General features: G+C 42.9%; 1 protein-coding gene across 3 annotated transcripts in view; it reads right to left on the reverse strand.

The window, feature by feature from the left end:
* Atg17 (autophagy-related 17) overlaps nucleotides 1–18,986 on the reverse strand; it is an 88,800-nt gene that overhangs the window by 56,273 nt on the left and 13,541 nt on the right. For all 3 annotated transcript variants that reach the window (XM_076519167.1, XM_033479158.2, XM_076519168.1), the window contains exon 2: nucleotides 12,906–13,114. In XM_076519167.1, coding sequence (XP_076375282.1) covers nucleotides 12,906–13,114 — 209 coding nt within the window. The remainder of the gene's footprint in view (nucleotides 1–12,905; nucleotides 13,115–18,986) is intronic.

Here is an 18,986-nt window from a genome sequence, read left to right on the forward strand (position 1 = left end):
AGGCGTCGCCTTTAAGCCCAACGAAATGGAAAAGGAAATGTGCCACGGCTCTCTTCGTGCCGAGCACCGAAAACCCGGTCGGTTATTTCGCATACCGGGTGCCCTAGTGAAAATAGGCGAATCGAGGAGCTAGATAATCTACGAGAGGAAATCGTCGCGATATTCGTTTGTCTTAAAGCCAATGAAATGGCTAGAAAAAATCGCAGCTCAAATTTTATGGTCTCGTTTCAAAGGGAAGACTTCAATCTTCAAATCCATGGTGCTTTCGATCGTGGACAAGAATTGCTGAAGCTTCGTACAATCGACTGAATTCGTAGAACGCTAGATAATCTACGAGAGGAAATCGTCGCGACGTTCGTTCGACTTAAAGCCAATGAAATGACTAGAAAAAATCGCAGCTCAAATTTTATGGTCTCGTTTCAAAGGGAAGACTTCAATCTTGAAATCCATGGTGCTTTCGATCGTGGGCAAAAATTGCTGAAACTTCGTACAATCGACTGAATTCGTAGAACGCTAGATAATCTACGAGAGGAAATCGTCGCGACATTCGTTCGATTTAAAGCCAACCAAATGGCTAGAAAAAATCGCAGCTCAAATTTTATGGTCTCGTTTCAAAGGGAAGACTTCAATCTTGAAATCCATGGTGCTTTCGTTCGTGGGCAAAAATTGCTGAAACTTCGTACAATCGACTGAATTCGTAGAACGCTATATAATCTACGAGAGGAAATCGTCGCGATATTCGTTTGTCTTAAAGCCAATGAAATGGCTAGAAAAAATCGCAGCTCAAATTTTATGGTCTCCTTTCAAACGGAAGACTTCGATCTTCAAATCCATGGTGCTTTCGATCGTGGACAAAAATTGCTGAAACTTCGTACAATCGACTGAATTCGTAGAACGCTAGATAATCTACGAGAGGAAATCGTCGCGATATTCGTTTGTCTTAAAGCCAATGAAATGGCTAGAAAAAATCGCAGCTCAAATTTTATGGTCTCCTTTCAAACGGAAGACTTCGATCTTGAAATCCATGGTGCTTTCGATCGTGGACAAAAATTGCTGAAGCTTCGTACAATCGACTGAATTCGTAGAACGCGCGCGAACGAATCAGTCGTCAGTCGATCCCTCGATTTCTCGCACTGCTGCGCAGTGCGGAAAAAAGTCCGCGACAGAAATCGACTAAAGATAGAAAAAGTAGAGGCAACACACGCTTTAAAATTAGCCCAAGTCGATCGTCATCCGAAGTTTTTCCACGAAGTTACGACACGCACGAAGATCACCAATTGTGCGCTTACTATTTTGATCATTCGTGCGTACATGCACGATATTTCTATCCGCCTGTATTTCTATGTAGATCGATGCTATTAACGACGAGCGACCATTAACCAGTTTAGAAGCAAGGTAGAAGTGCGTAGGAATAATCAGCTCCGACGTAGGCTAATCGGAAGCTCGTTAGCGGCGCCACAGCTGCTGCGAAAATGTGCGCGCGTGTTTCCTAGTTTCGGTGACACGTGTCACGGCACGGTTCTCCGCGCAACAGAATAACTTCTGATTAATTCCGTCGATTGGTCTCGCACTTGTACACTAAACACGTGTCTCGATAAGAGCCGCGCACGTAGAACCGTATCAAAAAAGATCAAAATCGATTTCGTTCAGAAAATATTCGTTTATCACTTTTAGGTGCTTCCTGTCGCACAGCGCGAGACGCGTCTAATTATCTCTCATTCAATCAAGAACACCGGATGACGCAAAACCCGTATTTCTTCTCTCGGGTCCCGTGTTTTTGCGAGACCCGATGGTTACCAGGAACCTTTCGAGCTGGTAGTGGTAGGGTACACGTGGATCGAATAGATCGATTCCGCTGCGGAAACGAGACGCAATAAGTCGTCCTGCCTTGATATTTCACGTTCGTGTTGACAACAGTCAACGCTACTGGAAACACGGCCGAGCCATTAGAGTTCTACTTCCAAGTTTTGTTTATACTTCTGCCTCCTTCGTTGCAGAAATCTGCGGTCGTTCGCGTAAATTCCTCGAAACGTGTCTAGGACCATTGTCTCTACATCGTGTCTCTATTTCTCGGCTATCTTTCTCGATAAATGCAGACATTTTACGGAGGAAGATATTCTCCCGGTCGTATTTTATGGCGAAGGATTATCTCTCGAAATAAATATTCTTTCTCTACCAAAACTCCAAGACGAGAGAGAGAGAGAGAGAGAGAGAGAGAGAGAGAGAGAGAGACTTTTCTTAGGATCGTCGTTTGACCGGCGTCCAAAAGACCGCGTGTGTCCTGGCGAACAAGGTCGCGTATATTTTCAAACGCGCGGCGGGAGATAAACATGTCCTTGGAGATTCGGGAAAGAAAGAATCGCTCGCGGCGAGATATTGGTATCAAAGGTTTGTGCCAACTCCGCGTCCTCGGTCACGCCGGTGTTCGAAACGTGACCCCAATGTAAACGAAGCAATAGATCTGTCTAACCGAGCAGCAACAATCGTTTACCGTAAAAGAGGAGCGATATTAGAGGAAACCGGCCCGAGTCGACGAAATAATCGAAATCCTAACGATTGTGTTTCGATATCGATTGATACACTCATCCAAATAATCCACGTTTATCAGGGTATATTACTGAACAAAAATTGTTGTATTTATTATTGAAAATAACTATACAGTAATGTCTCTCTAATTGACGCCCAGATTGACCACAAAAATGGACAATTTGGGAAGAGGAGGTACGATTATGCGAGCCTTGCGGCTCGTTTTTATAATTGTGGACAATTTATAACTATAAAAATATTAATATTATTATTATATTAATGTTATTATTTATTAATATTTATATAATTATATAATATATATATATATATTTATTATTAATATATAATTAATATAATTATTATTATATTAATATTAATTTCTTATAATGTTATAATATTAATTTTAATAATAATTTGGTGAATAATATTACAAATTATCCACTAAAATGGATAATTTGGGAAGAGGAGATACGATTATTCGAGCCTTGCGGTTTATTTTTATAGTTACAAATTGTCCACAATTATAAAAACGAGCCTTTTGCGGCTCGAATAATCGTATCTTCCCAAATTATCCATTTTAGTGGGCAATCTGAGCGTCAGTAAGGGAGACATCACTGTAATTATTATTAAATTCGTATCTAAAGTTTCTCGCTTTAACGCTGGAACACATCGTATATCGTTTAACGAGCAACTAAATATCCTATTTATTTCGAAAATGTAAAATACAAGTTAAAAATTGATACGACTAAAAATAACCTTTTCACAGTATTATTCAAAGTGCATACGTTGCACAGACGGTTTTCGGGCCACATCTCTATCCACGCGATATATCCTAAAGAAACGGTTTGCCCTCCTGTACAATGAAACGATTGGGAAACATTATTCGGTCTTATAAATAACCTAATGATTAATATTAATGAAAATGCAAATTGACGTCTAATCACTGCTCACGTCCGATCTCGCTGCGATATTCACCTTGCCACTTATTCTTTGTTAATTCAGCGTCGCGAGCACGATAATAAGTTAAGCGGTTAATTAAACCGCGGTGAGAACGGTCTAAATAATATCGTCACGGATTATTTCGCCGGCATGCAGTTTACCGTGTCGCAGCGGCACTCGGCTGCGCTTTTCGCGATTTCCTCGACAAACGAGAATCGGTTTCCGAGGACGGCACGATCGTCGCTGATCGCAAGAAAGAAGATTTCAGTCCCGATGACTTAACGATAACGTCTATTTTTAACGCTGTCCTTCCGACTGGTCTAGCTGGCTATCATTCGCCCGTTAGATCGGTAGAGCCGGGGCTCCGTGGCCGGCTCACGTGGCGTCGATTAACCAATTTTGCTTAGAAAACGGCGCAGCGGGCTGACCCAGTTTCGCGCGTCGAAATTGACGAAGACGCCGATTCAACCCCGCGCGACTGTATACAGAGACGACTCGGGTTCGCGCGCTTCGACGGCAGACGAGTGGCCGGATAGAGGAGGGACGGGAGAAGACGTTAGGCCGCAGATCGTTATCCGCCGGATAAAAGAATCAGGTCGAAGATGGTCACGAGGCCTCGTTGACGGGGGTCAAAGTCTTGTTGCGTCTGCGATCGTTCCTCGAAACCGGGGCCGATAAGAAAGGGACAGTCGATTACCGATCGCGGTTCTCTCCTTTTCTCTTTTCCTCGCAACGAGCTCTCGGCTCGCTGATTAAAGGAAAGAACAAGTCGGCTACGACGATGAGACCGGGGCAAAAACAACGGAGGAAAAAGATGCGACCGGGGACACGGGCTCGCACGACACGCCGCACGCTCGGGGGGGAAAAACGACCGAGTTTCCGTCGAAATTGTAGAACTTTCGACGGAAATTAGATTGTGGGACGGCTTCCTTTTTAAATCGAACGTAAAAAGTTCTGGAACAAGGGACAATTATAGAGATCATCGTGCGAACCATTTTTCGACATTAAGAATTTGTGTTGCACGAATTCTCAATGTCGACAATCGTTCGTGCGAAATTGCTTATCATGTTCGCTCATTTTAGGATATTTTAATCGAATATTTTTAATCGAATCTTTAATACTGTAATCGCAGCATAAGAAAACACGAAGAAATCAACTTCACGTTCACATCAGGTTTAATACTAATACATGCGAACCTGTTGCGAAAATTACTTTATATTTTTTATAAGTATGTAAATTCTAAATATAAATATGTAGATTGCCTAAATCCTATTCGTTTATAAGTTCGCAATGTTTTACATATTATTGGGTATTCTATTTAACAATTATTTTCTGTAGAACACATTCTGTTTTCATTTAAGTCTCGTCGTTTGACACAAAATAAAGTAAAAATTAGCGCAAAATAAAAGTCCTTTGCACTCGATGCTATCATGATTCAACTAACGATTCAAATTTATTTCTCAAAACCGTCCAAGGTCTCAAATACCTAAATTCGCTCCTCCGAACTAGCCGAATAAAATTCCATCGAGCTCTGCCATCGGGGAGCGTTGGCTGGACTTTTAGCGATTTTTGAGGCACGGAGATCGAGCAGTGGATCGTTTGGACCGCGAGACGCAGCGCAGCCAGCTTGGCGCACGAGAAAATCGAAAGTGCGGGGCGATAAGAGCGAACTTGATCGTTACTTCATCGGGAGCCGGTTGCAGCGGTCACACCGCGAGGTGCATCTCGTTGCATCTCGCAGCGTGCGCTATGAGTGCGCTCTCTCTCTCTCTCTCTCTCTCTCTCTCTCTCTCTCTCTCTCTCGCTGCGGTCGCATTACCGGTACGCGTCGAGGAACGTGAATTACCGCATGAAACCCGAGGCCGCGAGGATGAAATAGCCGGACGGAAAGGAATGGAAATGAACGAAAATTCTTTCACGGTTTCGAATGAGAAAAACGGGAAAGATAGCAGAGGAATTGCCGCGGGAAGAATGCCGGACACACCGGGCACACATGATGGGAAAACAGATGGTCACGCAGCTCGCATCCTGTTACACGGGTACCCTTAAAATCCTTCGTTATCGTGCTCCGGTATTCATGAGCGTTAAGTAATTATTCCTGCCAAGAGTGTTCCGCGTTTAACGCTTTGACTGGCTGGGTGCTGCCCCGACAAAGTTATCGCATCTAACTAAGCTATTGTTATACATAAGTAATTCGAACCGGGACTTCGTTTTCATAGTTCCTTTAACCTTCTAACCACGGGCGACTCTTATTTGTTATGCAGATGCGTCCTAAGAGTGAGATCAACGTAGATAGAAAAAAAAGAGAGGCGAAAATGAGAAAAGAATAAGAATTTTCGTTGATACCGTGTCATTAACCCCTTAACGCACAGTTATTTTTTTTCTTTTGAAAAAAAACCGGCCAGAAAAGATCAATTTTTGGTGGAGAATTTTGATGTACTGCGCTTTTGTTCCATGGAAAAAGGCTATATTTTATTCTTGAATAAATTAGCGTTATAGCTTACAATCCCATGTAAATGATAAATATAATAGAATTTTCAATTCTCGATTATATTCGAGTGTGGAAAATTATAGCAGCATAAAACACAACGCCGCTCGAATTATCTCGAGTGTGCACAGTTTGGCCTGTTCAGCGCGCTCGTATCAACTCGAGCGTACAAGTTAAGGGGTTAAATCATAATTGTTTGATCCTTGAAATTCTGACTGTTGCTGAAGAGAATTATTTGGAAGCATATACAAATATGCGTCTAGTAGGAGAGGCGAAGACATTAAATCATAATTGTTCGATCCTTAATTAAATACCGTGTTACATTTTCAGAAAATGAGAACACGGTATTTAAACAAGAAATTGTGAAATAACCTGGATTCAACGGATACACTGCCTGCTAAATTTCACAAAATATTTAGAACGCGGTCACCTGGAGCTGATTAAAAAATATACGTGCATATCAGTCGAGAAGAGTGTAGGATCGATTCCAATTTAACGCACTCGCATAAGTAGGATAAATAAACGCCTTTCCTTTGCTGGTAGAAGTGATCCCTTTCTATCGGCCCGAAATTAGCCGCCATGCTGAATTTCCACGAAACGAGATCGGCCGAATAAAAAAACAAACAACGCCTCCTGACACCGATCACGTCTCGCTCCCCCGCTTTTCGAGGTCGCCTCTACGTCTTCTTCAACAATTAGTTCCACATAAAACTGTTTCATTATCCAAGCTACAAAGTTACTTGAACATTTCGATTCTCTAGACAAAGGTTAATGAAATCTTAGCGATTTCCTCGACAATTTTTAATCGCACCGATCATAGAACATCGTTTGCTTCTGCAATATCGTAGCGAATGTGTCGTTTTAATGTTGCTTGCTGGATTATGTCACCTGTTACGTGACCCCTTGCGACAGACAACGAGTTAATCACTCAATTTAAAGATTCAATTACAGGTCTGACGGAAAATTTCAAGCCGGAGGGTCAGCACTTAACCCTTTGCACTCGAAGCCATTTTAACTGTAAGTCTAAATGATCTTTTTTGACTTACAGTATATCCATTTTATATGACAAAGCATATTTCATGCGTATGAGATTGAGTCTTGTGACTCATAGAACAGTTTTAAACTTTTAACAATTTTTTATATCTAAGCTTTGATAATATAAAAATTATCTTGGAACGTGATGTGATAATTTTAGCGGTGCCCCAGAGTCACCACTCGAGTGCAAAGGCTTAAAGTTTCCAGTAGTATTCTCTGAACTTTTTCAGTTTTCTCTGGCCTCTGATTGAAATGAAAAATAGAGATAACGTAAAATATCCGAGATGGAAATAATACATTGGAGAAAAAGCGGTTGACCGACCAGTTAAGTTTTAGATTCTGATAGCAGAACGGTGACAAAGAGATCGCCGAGAGATAGAATCGAGAGTAGATGGATCCTTGTCCTCGCTCTATCGGCACACCGAAAATCTCTCGTGCAAAAATCTCTCGCACGATTCTAAAAAGTGTTAAAAAATTGCAAGGTCTGCAGATTTCAACTGGCTGAAATTATTTACTCAAAAAAGACTTCACTGTCTCAGCTCTTGTTCCTAGCAACCGACGAAGAGAATTTTTCTTTTGCACAAAGATCCGATCGCATTTCCGTGTATTCTAAAAATGTGCATCCACCATAAAGATCTGCATCCGAGTAGTCAGCAGATTGCATTTACGGCAGACTTTTCAATTGCAAGAAAATCCGCAAAACAATCAGCTCAAACAGCATTTGTATGATCCTTTTACCTGAAACGATCCTGTAGTTAACGAACCGGACATTTGATTAATTCTAATTTTCGCGAGGTACAGTATGAAAATGAGAATTTGCATAAAGATCCGCGGCCGAGTTGTCAGACTAACCAGATACATACAAATTGCGAGCAATAATCGTGGCTCTAATGCCGGGAACACCGTCGAAATGGTACGCTCGATGCTTTAAACTCGCATAAACAACCTAACAGCTTGGATATCGAATGAAATTTAGAGACACCGCGAAACTCGAGGCAACAAGGGGAGAACGCGTACGATTCCCAGCCGCGATTGCCATGTTCCCGGACGAACGTTTCCAGGTAGAGGGCTCGTAACGCGTCTGATTTGCGGCCGAATCGCCTAAGAACACAAGCGAGAACTGGAGCCGGGTATAACACAAGCAAAGAGTCCACCGGCGGGATCATAGCTCGCTGTAATCGCTGTAAGTTGTAACTTAGAATCGAGAGGTGTAATAGCCAGTCGAATGTATGGCCAAGCGTTCGGTGGTGGTGTAACGGTATGGAAATTGCGCGCGGTTAAACGTTTCGTTGAACGTTTCCGTTCAGCGTTCCAGCGAACCTAACTTCGAATCGACGGACGGACGGCGGGCTCCAGGTGGAGAGCACGTCGGTGACCTGGTTTCCGAGACGCCAAGCGTCTAGACGCCCTGTCTTCGAGACTTATCGACGTCGGACTGCGGGGGTTGAAAATGGGCGAAGTAGGGGAAGCGCCGATGGAAATGGTCAAGGTTTTGATAGCTCGAGTGGAGTCGGAGCGATGTTTTCTCAGCAAACTAGAAATCTTTGTGTGCGGAGACTAAGTAGATTATGGGTCTATAGTCGCTGTAAACAGCATTCGATTTTCAGATTTTGGACGAAATGTCAATCCGTGATTTTTCATTGACATGTTGCAGTGATAATGTCTTAGATAATGGTACCGTTCAATGTGTGGGCATATTTTACACGTAGAATTGACTCGACATATTATCCGAATAAAATTTGATTCGAAGGATTTATTCGAATCGTTGTTGGAACACAATTTTTTTGAATTTATTCGAATATTCGTTACTCGAATATTTTATTCGAAGAATTTATTCGAATAGTTACTCGAATACAATTTTATTCGAATCGTTCTTGGAACACAATTTTTTGAATTTATTCGAATCGTTACTCGAATACAATTTTATTCGAAGAATTTATTCGAATCGTTACTCGAATACAATTTTATTCGAAGAATTTATTCGAATCGTTACTCGAATACAATTTTATTCGAAGAATTTATTCGAATCGTTACTCGAATACAATTTTATTCGAATCGTTACTCGAATACAATTTTATCCGAATCGTTACTCGAATATAATTTTATTCGAATCGTTCTTGGAACACAATTTTTTGAATTTATTCGAATCGTTACTCGAATAAAATTTTATTCGAAGAATTTATTCGAATCGTTACTCGAATACAATTTTATTCGAATCGTTACTCGAATACAATTTTATCCGAATCGTTACTCGAATACAATTTTATTCGAATCGTTCTTGGAACACAATTTTTTGAATTTATTCGAATCGTTACTCGAATAAAATTTTATTCGAAGAATTTATTCGAATCGTTACTCGAATACAATTTTATTCGAAGAATTTATTCGAATAGTTACTCGAATACAATTTTATTCGAATCATTACTCGAATAAAATATTATTCGAACAATGCCCAAACTCTGCCATTCATAACCGTGGCTCCCACTCGTTTTTTCCGCAAACTAATAAAATGCACGATGCGTTCTCGCTGAACGTTGTGTAACAGTGAACATTACCTAAGCGCTCTGGGTTGCCGGTTAGGCGTATGATCCTCGCCGCTAACGGCACCAGCCCTTCGTTTACAAGCGGCACGAATCACGCGCGCAGCATCATGCTAGGAAACGCGTGCGTGACGAAAATAATATCTGCCGACAAGATGGTCGCTAGCAGAGAGAGGCAGAGGAGGCGGTCTCGGCGACACTACGCTGTGCCTTCGTTAGCCGAGAATCGTGCCGGAAGGACGCAGCTAATAACGATCCTTATCGGCGGGCGCGCGGAACGGTAGGGAGAGGAAGAAAAAAAGAGAGTTAGGTAGATGATATCAGCTCGACGACAACGATATCCGTGCGACGCCGGCCGCGAAGGTTGTCTTTGTCTTCGGCGGCGACCGCGAGGGCTCCACGGTACCGTAAACGGGCACAATGGGAGACGTCAGCCGGTCGTTTGGTTATTTTTCGTCATCGCGGAAAATAACGGGCCGAGGGCGGGCCGCCCCTGCGGACCGCAGAGGCGACGGAAAGTCTCGTTTTCCGGAGGATCGCGAGCAATTTTGTGCTTCTGATAGCACACGGTAAAACATACTTTATTTTTGTTATTATTATTTATTAGGCTGGTGCACATGAAATGTCCCCTTTTTCCTGTTTAATGTGTATACGCATGTGTAGGTGCGCTGTGCCATTTTTAAAGAAGCCAGTCGCGGCGATCATTCGATCGTGACAATCGTTTTTTCGTAATTAATCCGTAGGTTTTTTACTCTCTTTAATAAAGCAAAATACTTAGAGAAATATTAAACAATTTCTGTTTTGTTACAGTTTGAAAAAGAGACCGGCAGATGGCGCACATTGTATAAAGATTGAAAAATAAGGGAAGTACATTAATTAATAGAGGCGTGCGTGGTATAATCAATTCTTTTTATCTGATCGCCGTGTGTGATCGTTAAAAGCGATACGACGTAGTGCAGAATGATGAGTGCATGAAATTCTAATGGGGTACCATAGAAACTCGCGAGACCGTGGATTTTTCGCCAGCACATTTTTCCAAGCTTTCCTCCGCTTTCAGATTGAATATCGTTTGGTTCCAGTTCCTTTGGATCTCTTTTCACGAATATGCATAAATTCTGCGAGCTTATGTATTTAAGGATGGCTGAAATAATGGTCGAGGATGTTGCAAGATGTCGATAGTAAATTTTGATCTTCCGCAAACGAAGAGGAAGAGAACTGTTGCGCGAGCAGGAACGTTCTCTCTGTCAAGGACAAAGAGGAGGTGTGCCGGCTGAATCTTCAAGAACGGTTTTGTTAATAAATAGCTCTGTCATTTCGCGGACATTTTTAGACAGTCGGTTTGGCAATCGGCGTGCCAACGTTCGCGCGCCCTTAAAAATCGTTGCACCATCGATCCTGTCTCGCTCGCGGAGATTTTCGGTTTGCGCTCTTTCATCCGACCAAGGACGCGCGATTAAAAACCTCGCGATTTCAAGAACACGTTAAAACGGCGACACGGTAGCGAGCAGCCGGGGAACTCCGCGGCGGAGAACAGAAATTCGGGCGAATTTCGAGGCGAGGATCCCGCGAGGGTTAAAAAAAGACGCGGATTGAGTAAGTGGCCCGATTGCACCGGCCGCCCGCTAAATTGAACTGGTTCGCGTATGATCGGGATTACGCGAAGCTCGCGAATCACTACGAATAGATTCGTTATGTAAGCCTGCTCCTTAGTTCCGCGCTATGCAAATGCAGCATTATGATGCAAAATCTGTTGCGCGCGGACCGCAGGCTTCCCGCCGCCGTTCACCGGCGGCAGCCGAGAATCCGAGGGGGAACAGGATGATGATCGCGAAACAACGGAAAGAGGATAATTCCGCGAAAAGAAGACGAACACAGAAGCTTCGGACGCGGTCGTCGCCGCCGCCCGTCGATCGACAAACTGCGAGAGTTGCATCGCGGTCCAAGGATCCCGGCTCGTAAAAAGGCCCGCGAAAGCTGTTTCCCTTGACTCCGCGAAAATTTTACGACAGCTTGATCTCGCGGTCCCTCGAGACGACGTTTTACGCGGCCGGCACTTCGGGTCCCGCGGCGGAAAGAAAATTATTAGCTGGAAACAACGCGAGGATACCGATGTTCCGAGAAGGCTCGTTCGCGTTTAATCCGGCGTTGTTCTTAGAGGCTCCGATATTACGCGGCGAAACTTTTGCGGGATAGCTCCGGGCGGATATTCTTTTATGCCGGTCGAGTGGGTCGAAAGATTTATTCTTTTAGGAGCGGTTTCGAAGCAGCTTCTTTTCCCTGGCTGCTTCTGATTTTGTTGGTTCAACCGGTGATGAGAATGTCAGAAATAGATCGCGGATCTCTCCGTGCAAAATTCGAATATCCTGAAGAGACGGTCTAAAAATGTATTCGCGTTTTTAACAGTTCCGAGAAATTGTGAATAAATTCGGAAAAACGTTTATAAATTCGTTGCTCCGTGTCTCGTCAACTTTTACTCTAAATGCATAAAATTCGCGGCCCAGTTAGAATTGCACGGTGGGTTAACATCGCGACGATAATTCGTAAGAGTGTTCTTTTAGCGGCTAGGTTAAGTCATTAGTTATTTGTACTGGGTCTAACGAAGAGGATCAACACGCCTAGTTCTGTGGTGACTAGTTTGAATCATTGGCTATTCGTGTCAGGTTGAATAAAGAGGATCAACGTTCATCTGAAAGATGCAGGGTTCGAAAACGTGAGAAAGAAAATTCACTGTGACGAATATATCCTATTTATACTAAACTCGATAAGCAAATTCGCGTCGAAAAAGTACAGTAATGTATCTCTAATTGACGCCCAGATTGACCACAAGAATGGACAATTTGGGAAGAGGGGATACGATTATTCGAGCCTTGCGGTTTATTTTTATAGTTATAACTTGTCCACAATTATAAAATTGAGCCGCAAGGCTCGAATAATCGTATCTTTCCAAATTATCCATTCTAGTGGACAATCTGAGCGTCAGTAAGGGAGACTTTCCTGTAGTTTGAGAAACGCGCAAAGGGCAATCACTATGCAAGGATTCGAATAAATGCGTCCACGTCGGCCACCGGATCCTCAACATCGTCACCACGAAGCCAGGCACGCGATAATTACCCATAAAACCAGGGAAATTATTCGAAAATTTCCAAGTGAAGCAGTTTGACGAATAAGTTGTGCTTTTCATGATAATCTAGCGAAGTTCGTTGAGACGCGGGGTTTGCTCTTCCTCGCGGCGAACGAACGTGCACGCGTGCATTTTATTTGTTTCTCTTGGCGAACGAGCGAGCGAGCGAACGAACGTAGACAGGAAACGCAAGAAGAAAAGCCAGCAGACCGCGATAGGCTAAGGATATTCACAGGTGAAGAAGCTCCACACTCACCGGTGCCATAATATATGCTCGGCGTGGGTGGAACCTGGCTCTCAATGGCGGCCTTGCTGAACAAATAGATCGGATTCGTGTCGGTTCCGGCCGAGTAGGAGCATACACGCGCGTTCGGTTCCAGGGTTTCGCCTCCGCTCATCAGGAGCACCTGGTGCACCGCTAGCACGCCGCATTCTCTCTCGATCGCTTCCATCAGCTGGGACACCCTGCAACAACAGAAAACAACAGGCCAATTAGTATGGAGCAATAACAGAAGTGCTGGTAAAACAGACGGAAAATTGAACGCGCCCAATCGATCGGTAGTCCGGGGTCTATACGTCAATTTGTGGCAGAGTTTTGCAGAATTACAATTGAAATACTCGAAAAGTTCTAATTGAAAAGAAATTTAATCGGATTAGAATCTCATTGTAATTCGTAATTGTAAAGGGGGTGCAATTACAAAACACTATTAAGTAATTCGATCATATTATTTACGAATTATGATCTAATTGAATTAATATTACAAATTACGATTACTAATTAAATTAATATTACAAATTACCATCTACGATATAGATGGTTTAAAATTACGAATTCGAAGATAATAAATTAGTAAATATATTAGTAAAAATAGGTAATAAGAGGAAAAAATATGCAGAAGAGACAAAAATTGAGTCTACAAAAGAAAAACAGAAGAATGTCCTCAAGAACACTTCTTCGAAGTTCTAGACTGTAATTTGAAGAACGGTATTCCAATTGCATTGCATTTCAATTGCATCGCCTTTCAATTACGTTGCAATTACATCGTGTCTCAATTGCATTGTATCTGAATTACGCTCGTGATTGAAAAAATTAGCAGTAGAATTAAGTGAAAGGCTTGAATTATGTAATTGTATTGCAACATAGTTGAGTTACTATGTATGTAATTGAAATGCGACGCAATTAAATCGCGAAACTGAATTACAATGTGATCGAATTAGCACCAGAGTGATTTATGGACACGGCGGTACTTAGCTATCAGCAACTGGATGCATTTCAAGATCACCCTTAATCTTTTGTGTTCACTGCTGGCGTTTATTTCGAGACAACGATCTTTATAACTGGACTGTTTATCTTTTATGGTAAGAACAGATAAATCAAATACAAAAAAAATGCGAAGATAAAAGAGAGATTCGAGAACATTGTCTGCGAACTTTTTCGATCGTAATCGTTTCTTCGGAGAAAAAAGGTGTCTTCGACGAGTGCATATACACGTTACGAAGAAACGGCGATATTATTTTGTCACGACGAGCATACCGGAGCAGTTACAACCCGCTGTTTAAATTGCGAATTAAATTTAAATATATTCGTAAATTTTTTCAGATGTTTTCACACTGTACACAGTGTGAACAACTCTTTATTAGATGCTGTTCACACTGCTCTTTATTAGATTCTATAAAACGCAACGTCTCGTTCAAGTACGCCCGAGACAGCACATCGCGCACACATCGAATTAACATGATTTTCCTTGCGTGAAACATAAAATCAGGTAGCAAACGCGTCTCTCGCACCGCGAACAAAGAGCGAACCGAACCGAACAATTTCACACTATGCAGAAATAGAAAATGGGTTAATGATCGGCCTGAGAAACGTACTCGCGGCTCGTATTTCATAAGTTCCGAGAGAGACTTTCGGATCATCATTTACCGAGAGAGAGGAAAAAGAAAAGAGGAGGAACTTTCTTTCGCCGGACTCTGTGTCTTCGCCGGCGTCAAAAAATAGGATCAAAGACTGTCCCTGAATGTCTTCTAAGCCCAAAACAGGATCCGCCGGGGCGGGATGAACACTTTACAGTACATAATCCCGGCACATAATGAATTCCGCAATAAACCGGGCCAGTTGTACAGCTTCGGCGTCGTCGATGTCGCGATTAAGGTCAAGATTATCTCTGGCCGTATCAAAGATCCTCCCCCTCCTCCACCGGTGTACTCTTCGACGAGCCAACAAAAGTCGCGACTAATTGGCGGGGAAACCGGGAAGACTTTTTCTGGAGATCTAGCGCGAGATCCATCTTCCGGATTCAGGAGAGCCGCGACCTGGTTTTCGAAAGCCTGGATCCTGGCAACCGGATGACGCGTTTCCGCGGTTCGCGTGGAAACCAAGGTACGGCAGTGAGACAGAGAGAGAACGAGAGAGAGAGAGAGAGAGAAAGGGCAAAAAGACCGTGGACAAGCATCCTGGTGATTCGCGAGCCTACTTTCGATCTCGAACGCGACTATCCGTTCCTCTCTATTTACTGCGATGCTCGGTGCACTTACTTGCACGGAAAGGATCAATGTGCAAAACGTTTCGCACATTCGGTTGCGGTTAATTAACCCTTTAAACGCCGGCGAGATTCTGATTTTACCGTATGAAATTGCGGAGTGGTTTTATTTGTTAGGCGGATTGTTTGAGAGCAAGAGCAGTCAAAGGTAGCGCGCGAGCAAGTTAAAGTCGTGCGAGCATAACGGGCACCGAAAAAAAGTCCGCCCCTCGCGTCGCCCATCGCGCGTGCTTTATTACGAGCATAGACCTTCACCGAGGGCATGGCAGCGCGAGCTCGAGCTGCTTCGAAAAACGCTCGACCTCAAAAAAACCCGCGTTGGCTCGACTGTCGCGAACGTCGAGTCGTGGCATCGCGGGTCAGACCTTGATCACTTTCGAGCACACAGCATCGTTGCAACCGTTGTAATTTCCACATCCTTTCCCTCCGGTGTGATCACTCGATTACAACCGGCAAACCGCGAGAGTTTCGAAGAATTAAATTAAAAAGAATGCCGAAAGAGAAACAGAAAAATAAAAAATATTTGTTAACTTACTGTTTCTGCTAAATTTTACAAGATATGGTTGGAGGGTTGAAACCCTCGATAAACCACCGATAAAGGTTTAATCCTTCTACAGCGTTTGTAAAACTAAAAAGATACGCGTCTATAATCTACGATCTAATCCGAATCGATCGCAATTGATCACGGATAATCCGCTGCAAGTTAATTAACGAAGACACTGGGAACGTCGGAAGCGATCGACGCGCGATATTCTTTAATAAATTCACGCGACAGTTTCTGGAAAGCTAAAAATTGTTTGAACGTTTCTCCGAGATCGGTTTCTGCGGCAAGAAATTTTCGACGTCGATCGGAGACGGTGTGCGCAGAAAGTTGTTCCAAAGTGATAGTGCGATGCAAGGTAAAAGCAAATATTACATAATCATAGCTGGCTGACAATGACTAAAAAGAGCGAGCGAAAATGGACAGGTTTTTCGTTCGACACTGCTTAGCATGGATTAACGATGTTTATCTAATCCGTTCACTGGAACGAAAGGTAACGAGCAGCGAATTCGCAATGCAAGAACGTCAGTTTCACGTGGATTATCAATCAAACAGACGTTCCAACATGAAACTTTTGAAATCCCACTTTTGTAGAAATTCTACCGAATAGAAATACATACGTACATTACACACGAAGCCATGTTTCTTGTGCTAATAAACATCCCAGAAAATCTTTTGCGTGAAAAATAAGTGGAAACAGCTCTAATGCTGTGACTCAGAAGAAGATTTCTGATTGCAGATTCGATAGTCGGTACAGACATCTCTTTTCGCAGTTATTCATGGACACTTAAAATATTTATCTAAGATAATTATCCGAATAAATTCCTAGTCGAATATTTTACTCGAATAATTCGTTATTCGTCATAAATTATTTTATCTATTGATTCGAATGATTCCTTTTAATCGAACAATTTAAAAAAGCGACGTGGGAAAGAAATAGGTTAATTATTATTGTTTGTTCGAATCAATTATTTTCCGTATAAATCCCTATACAAATAAATTTTTATTGGAACGAGTATTTGTTCCAACAAAATTTTGCCCAGCTCTGAATAATATGCTCCTGATAAATAAAGCGTTAAGCTGCAGACCAAAGAAACACTATATCGAGCTAATTAGAGAATCTCTGACGGCAGTGCGAATAAATCGAAGCCGCCTCTAAATGCAGTTCGCAACTCGCAATATTTTACAGGCGGCCCAACCGCAAGGAAATCCGCAGGCTAATTATCGGCCGCGAGTTATCGCTGCAACCCGAGCAGCAAACAGAAGACATGCGTATCGAATCATGCGAACGAATCCGTGAGTAACGTTAGCCTAGACACAGGTGTACGCCCTGGCTACTTCTAGTTCCGTGTCGGGTGAATCGATCCGCGGCACGCGTCTCAGTAAATTAGTCCGCGCCACGAAGGATGCAGCGATATTTTCGCCTCTAGCTTTAAAGATAGATATACGCGATATTATACGATATTTCTCCCTAATTCGCGTTCAGATTGCGCGCATAAATGGACAATTTGGAGAGAGCAATTCGCGTCTCTCTTTTTATACCAAAATTTTTTATACCCAAAAATGTCTCGCAATCCGGAAATGGCGGGTTCCTCGGATCATTTGAAGCATCTTCTTCCATTACAAAAATGTTCTCCGAGGCACCGTTAACGAGTTATTAACGAAAAAACAGTGACCAATAAGAATCGAGTACGGCTGACGCGAGGCGGCCCAGCCAACCAGCGCGCGAAGCCTAGTTCCGCTCATCGGCTCGGTCGCCTCGCGCCAGCCGAGCTCGCCTCTCATTGGTCACTGTTTTTCGTTAATAACTCGTTAACGGTGCCTCGGAGAAAATTTTTGTAAAGGAAAACGTTGCTTCGAATGACCCGAGGAACCCGCCCCTTTCGGATTGCGAGACATTTTTGGGACACCCTGTAGTTGTTCACGATCGAACAATCGTGTCTGCTCTTTCCAAATTGTCCGCTTTTGTGCGCAATCCGAGCGTCGATTACGGAGAATTTGCTTCACCTCAATTTTAATTTATTTTCCCGGGGAACTCGGAGCCGATCGTACGGCGGATCGATTAATCCCGGCGTACGAAAACTGGAGCCGTAATTCGATTGAGCAGGATAAGGTTGCAGCTCGGAACCCGGTAATTACTTCAAGGTGATATTCATCCAGCGTGGAACCCAATAGCTGCGGCGGATGCGACGCGAGGAGGGGAGGCGGCGAGGATCGCGAGACGCGTGGCGAGGAGAGCGAATAGCTCGTATTAATGAATAAAAACTGCATGGGTCCCCGGTTAAGTGCCGCGTGGCTCGCGCTGGTTCCGCTTCAATGCGCCTTTTATAATTAATACGCGATGCGACTCGCGTCGTCCTCGCAGTGGACAAAGAGTTCTCCTTGCGCGTTATTTAGCCTCGACGAGGGTGTTGACGACAACTCCGTTCCAATTCCTTTTACGCGCGCGTTTATGGCCTCCGTCGACGCGGACAAGCCGTGTTAAGAGCCGCGTGTTTCGAGTGGAAACGTTTCGCTCGGAGATCCGCGCGACTATCTCCGCGGAGGATTCGTTAATGCGTTTTTTGAACATCGACTCCGGAAATTCCCGCAATGTCGTAGTCATTCCCCTGCGATCGCAAGGAACGAACGCCGCCGCTGCCATGTCGCATGTTTTCACTTTCGAGATGTTGACGCTCGAGGTTCTGATCACTAATGCCTCGCATTAGTAGTGCTTCAAATTGCATAATTTTTCTCGTCTATAGAGGCTGTTTTCGCGATGTTTTCTCCGATGAATACGTAATATGCTGCCGTTCAATTAATGCAATAACTTAAAGTGTTCGCAGTTTTTCTTACGGTCACAGATTGAACCAGATAGCTTTTGCGATCTCTTCGAATAGCAAACCAAATATATGTCGCGAAAAATAAGCGACGCACACCGCGTACGGCTTTTTATAACAATTATTTATATTCTTTTATTTGTTCGTTCTATCTTGTCTTGGAAGATAGGTTTTATTTTAGTGAGAATATATATATATATAAATTATTTATATTATAATATATTTATTTATATCCTTTTATTTATTCGTTCTATTTTGTCTTAGAGGATAGGTTTTATTTTAGTAAGAATAAATTATTTATGTTATAATATATTTATTTATATTCCTTTATTTATTCGTTCTATTTTGTCTTGAAAGATACGCCTTATTTCAGTGGGAATAAATTTACGAATACATTTCAATTTTCACTAAAATTGCAATTCGAACAGTCAATTTCT

Source organism: Megalopta genalis, chromosome 2 (genome assembly GCF_051020955.1).
Source record: "Megalopta genalis isolate 19385.01 chromosome 2, iyMegGena1_principal, whole genome shotgun sequence".
Lineage (NCBI taxonomy): Eukaryota > Metazoa > Arthropoda > Insecta > Hymenoptera > Halictidae > Megalopta > Megalopta genalis.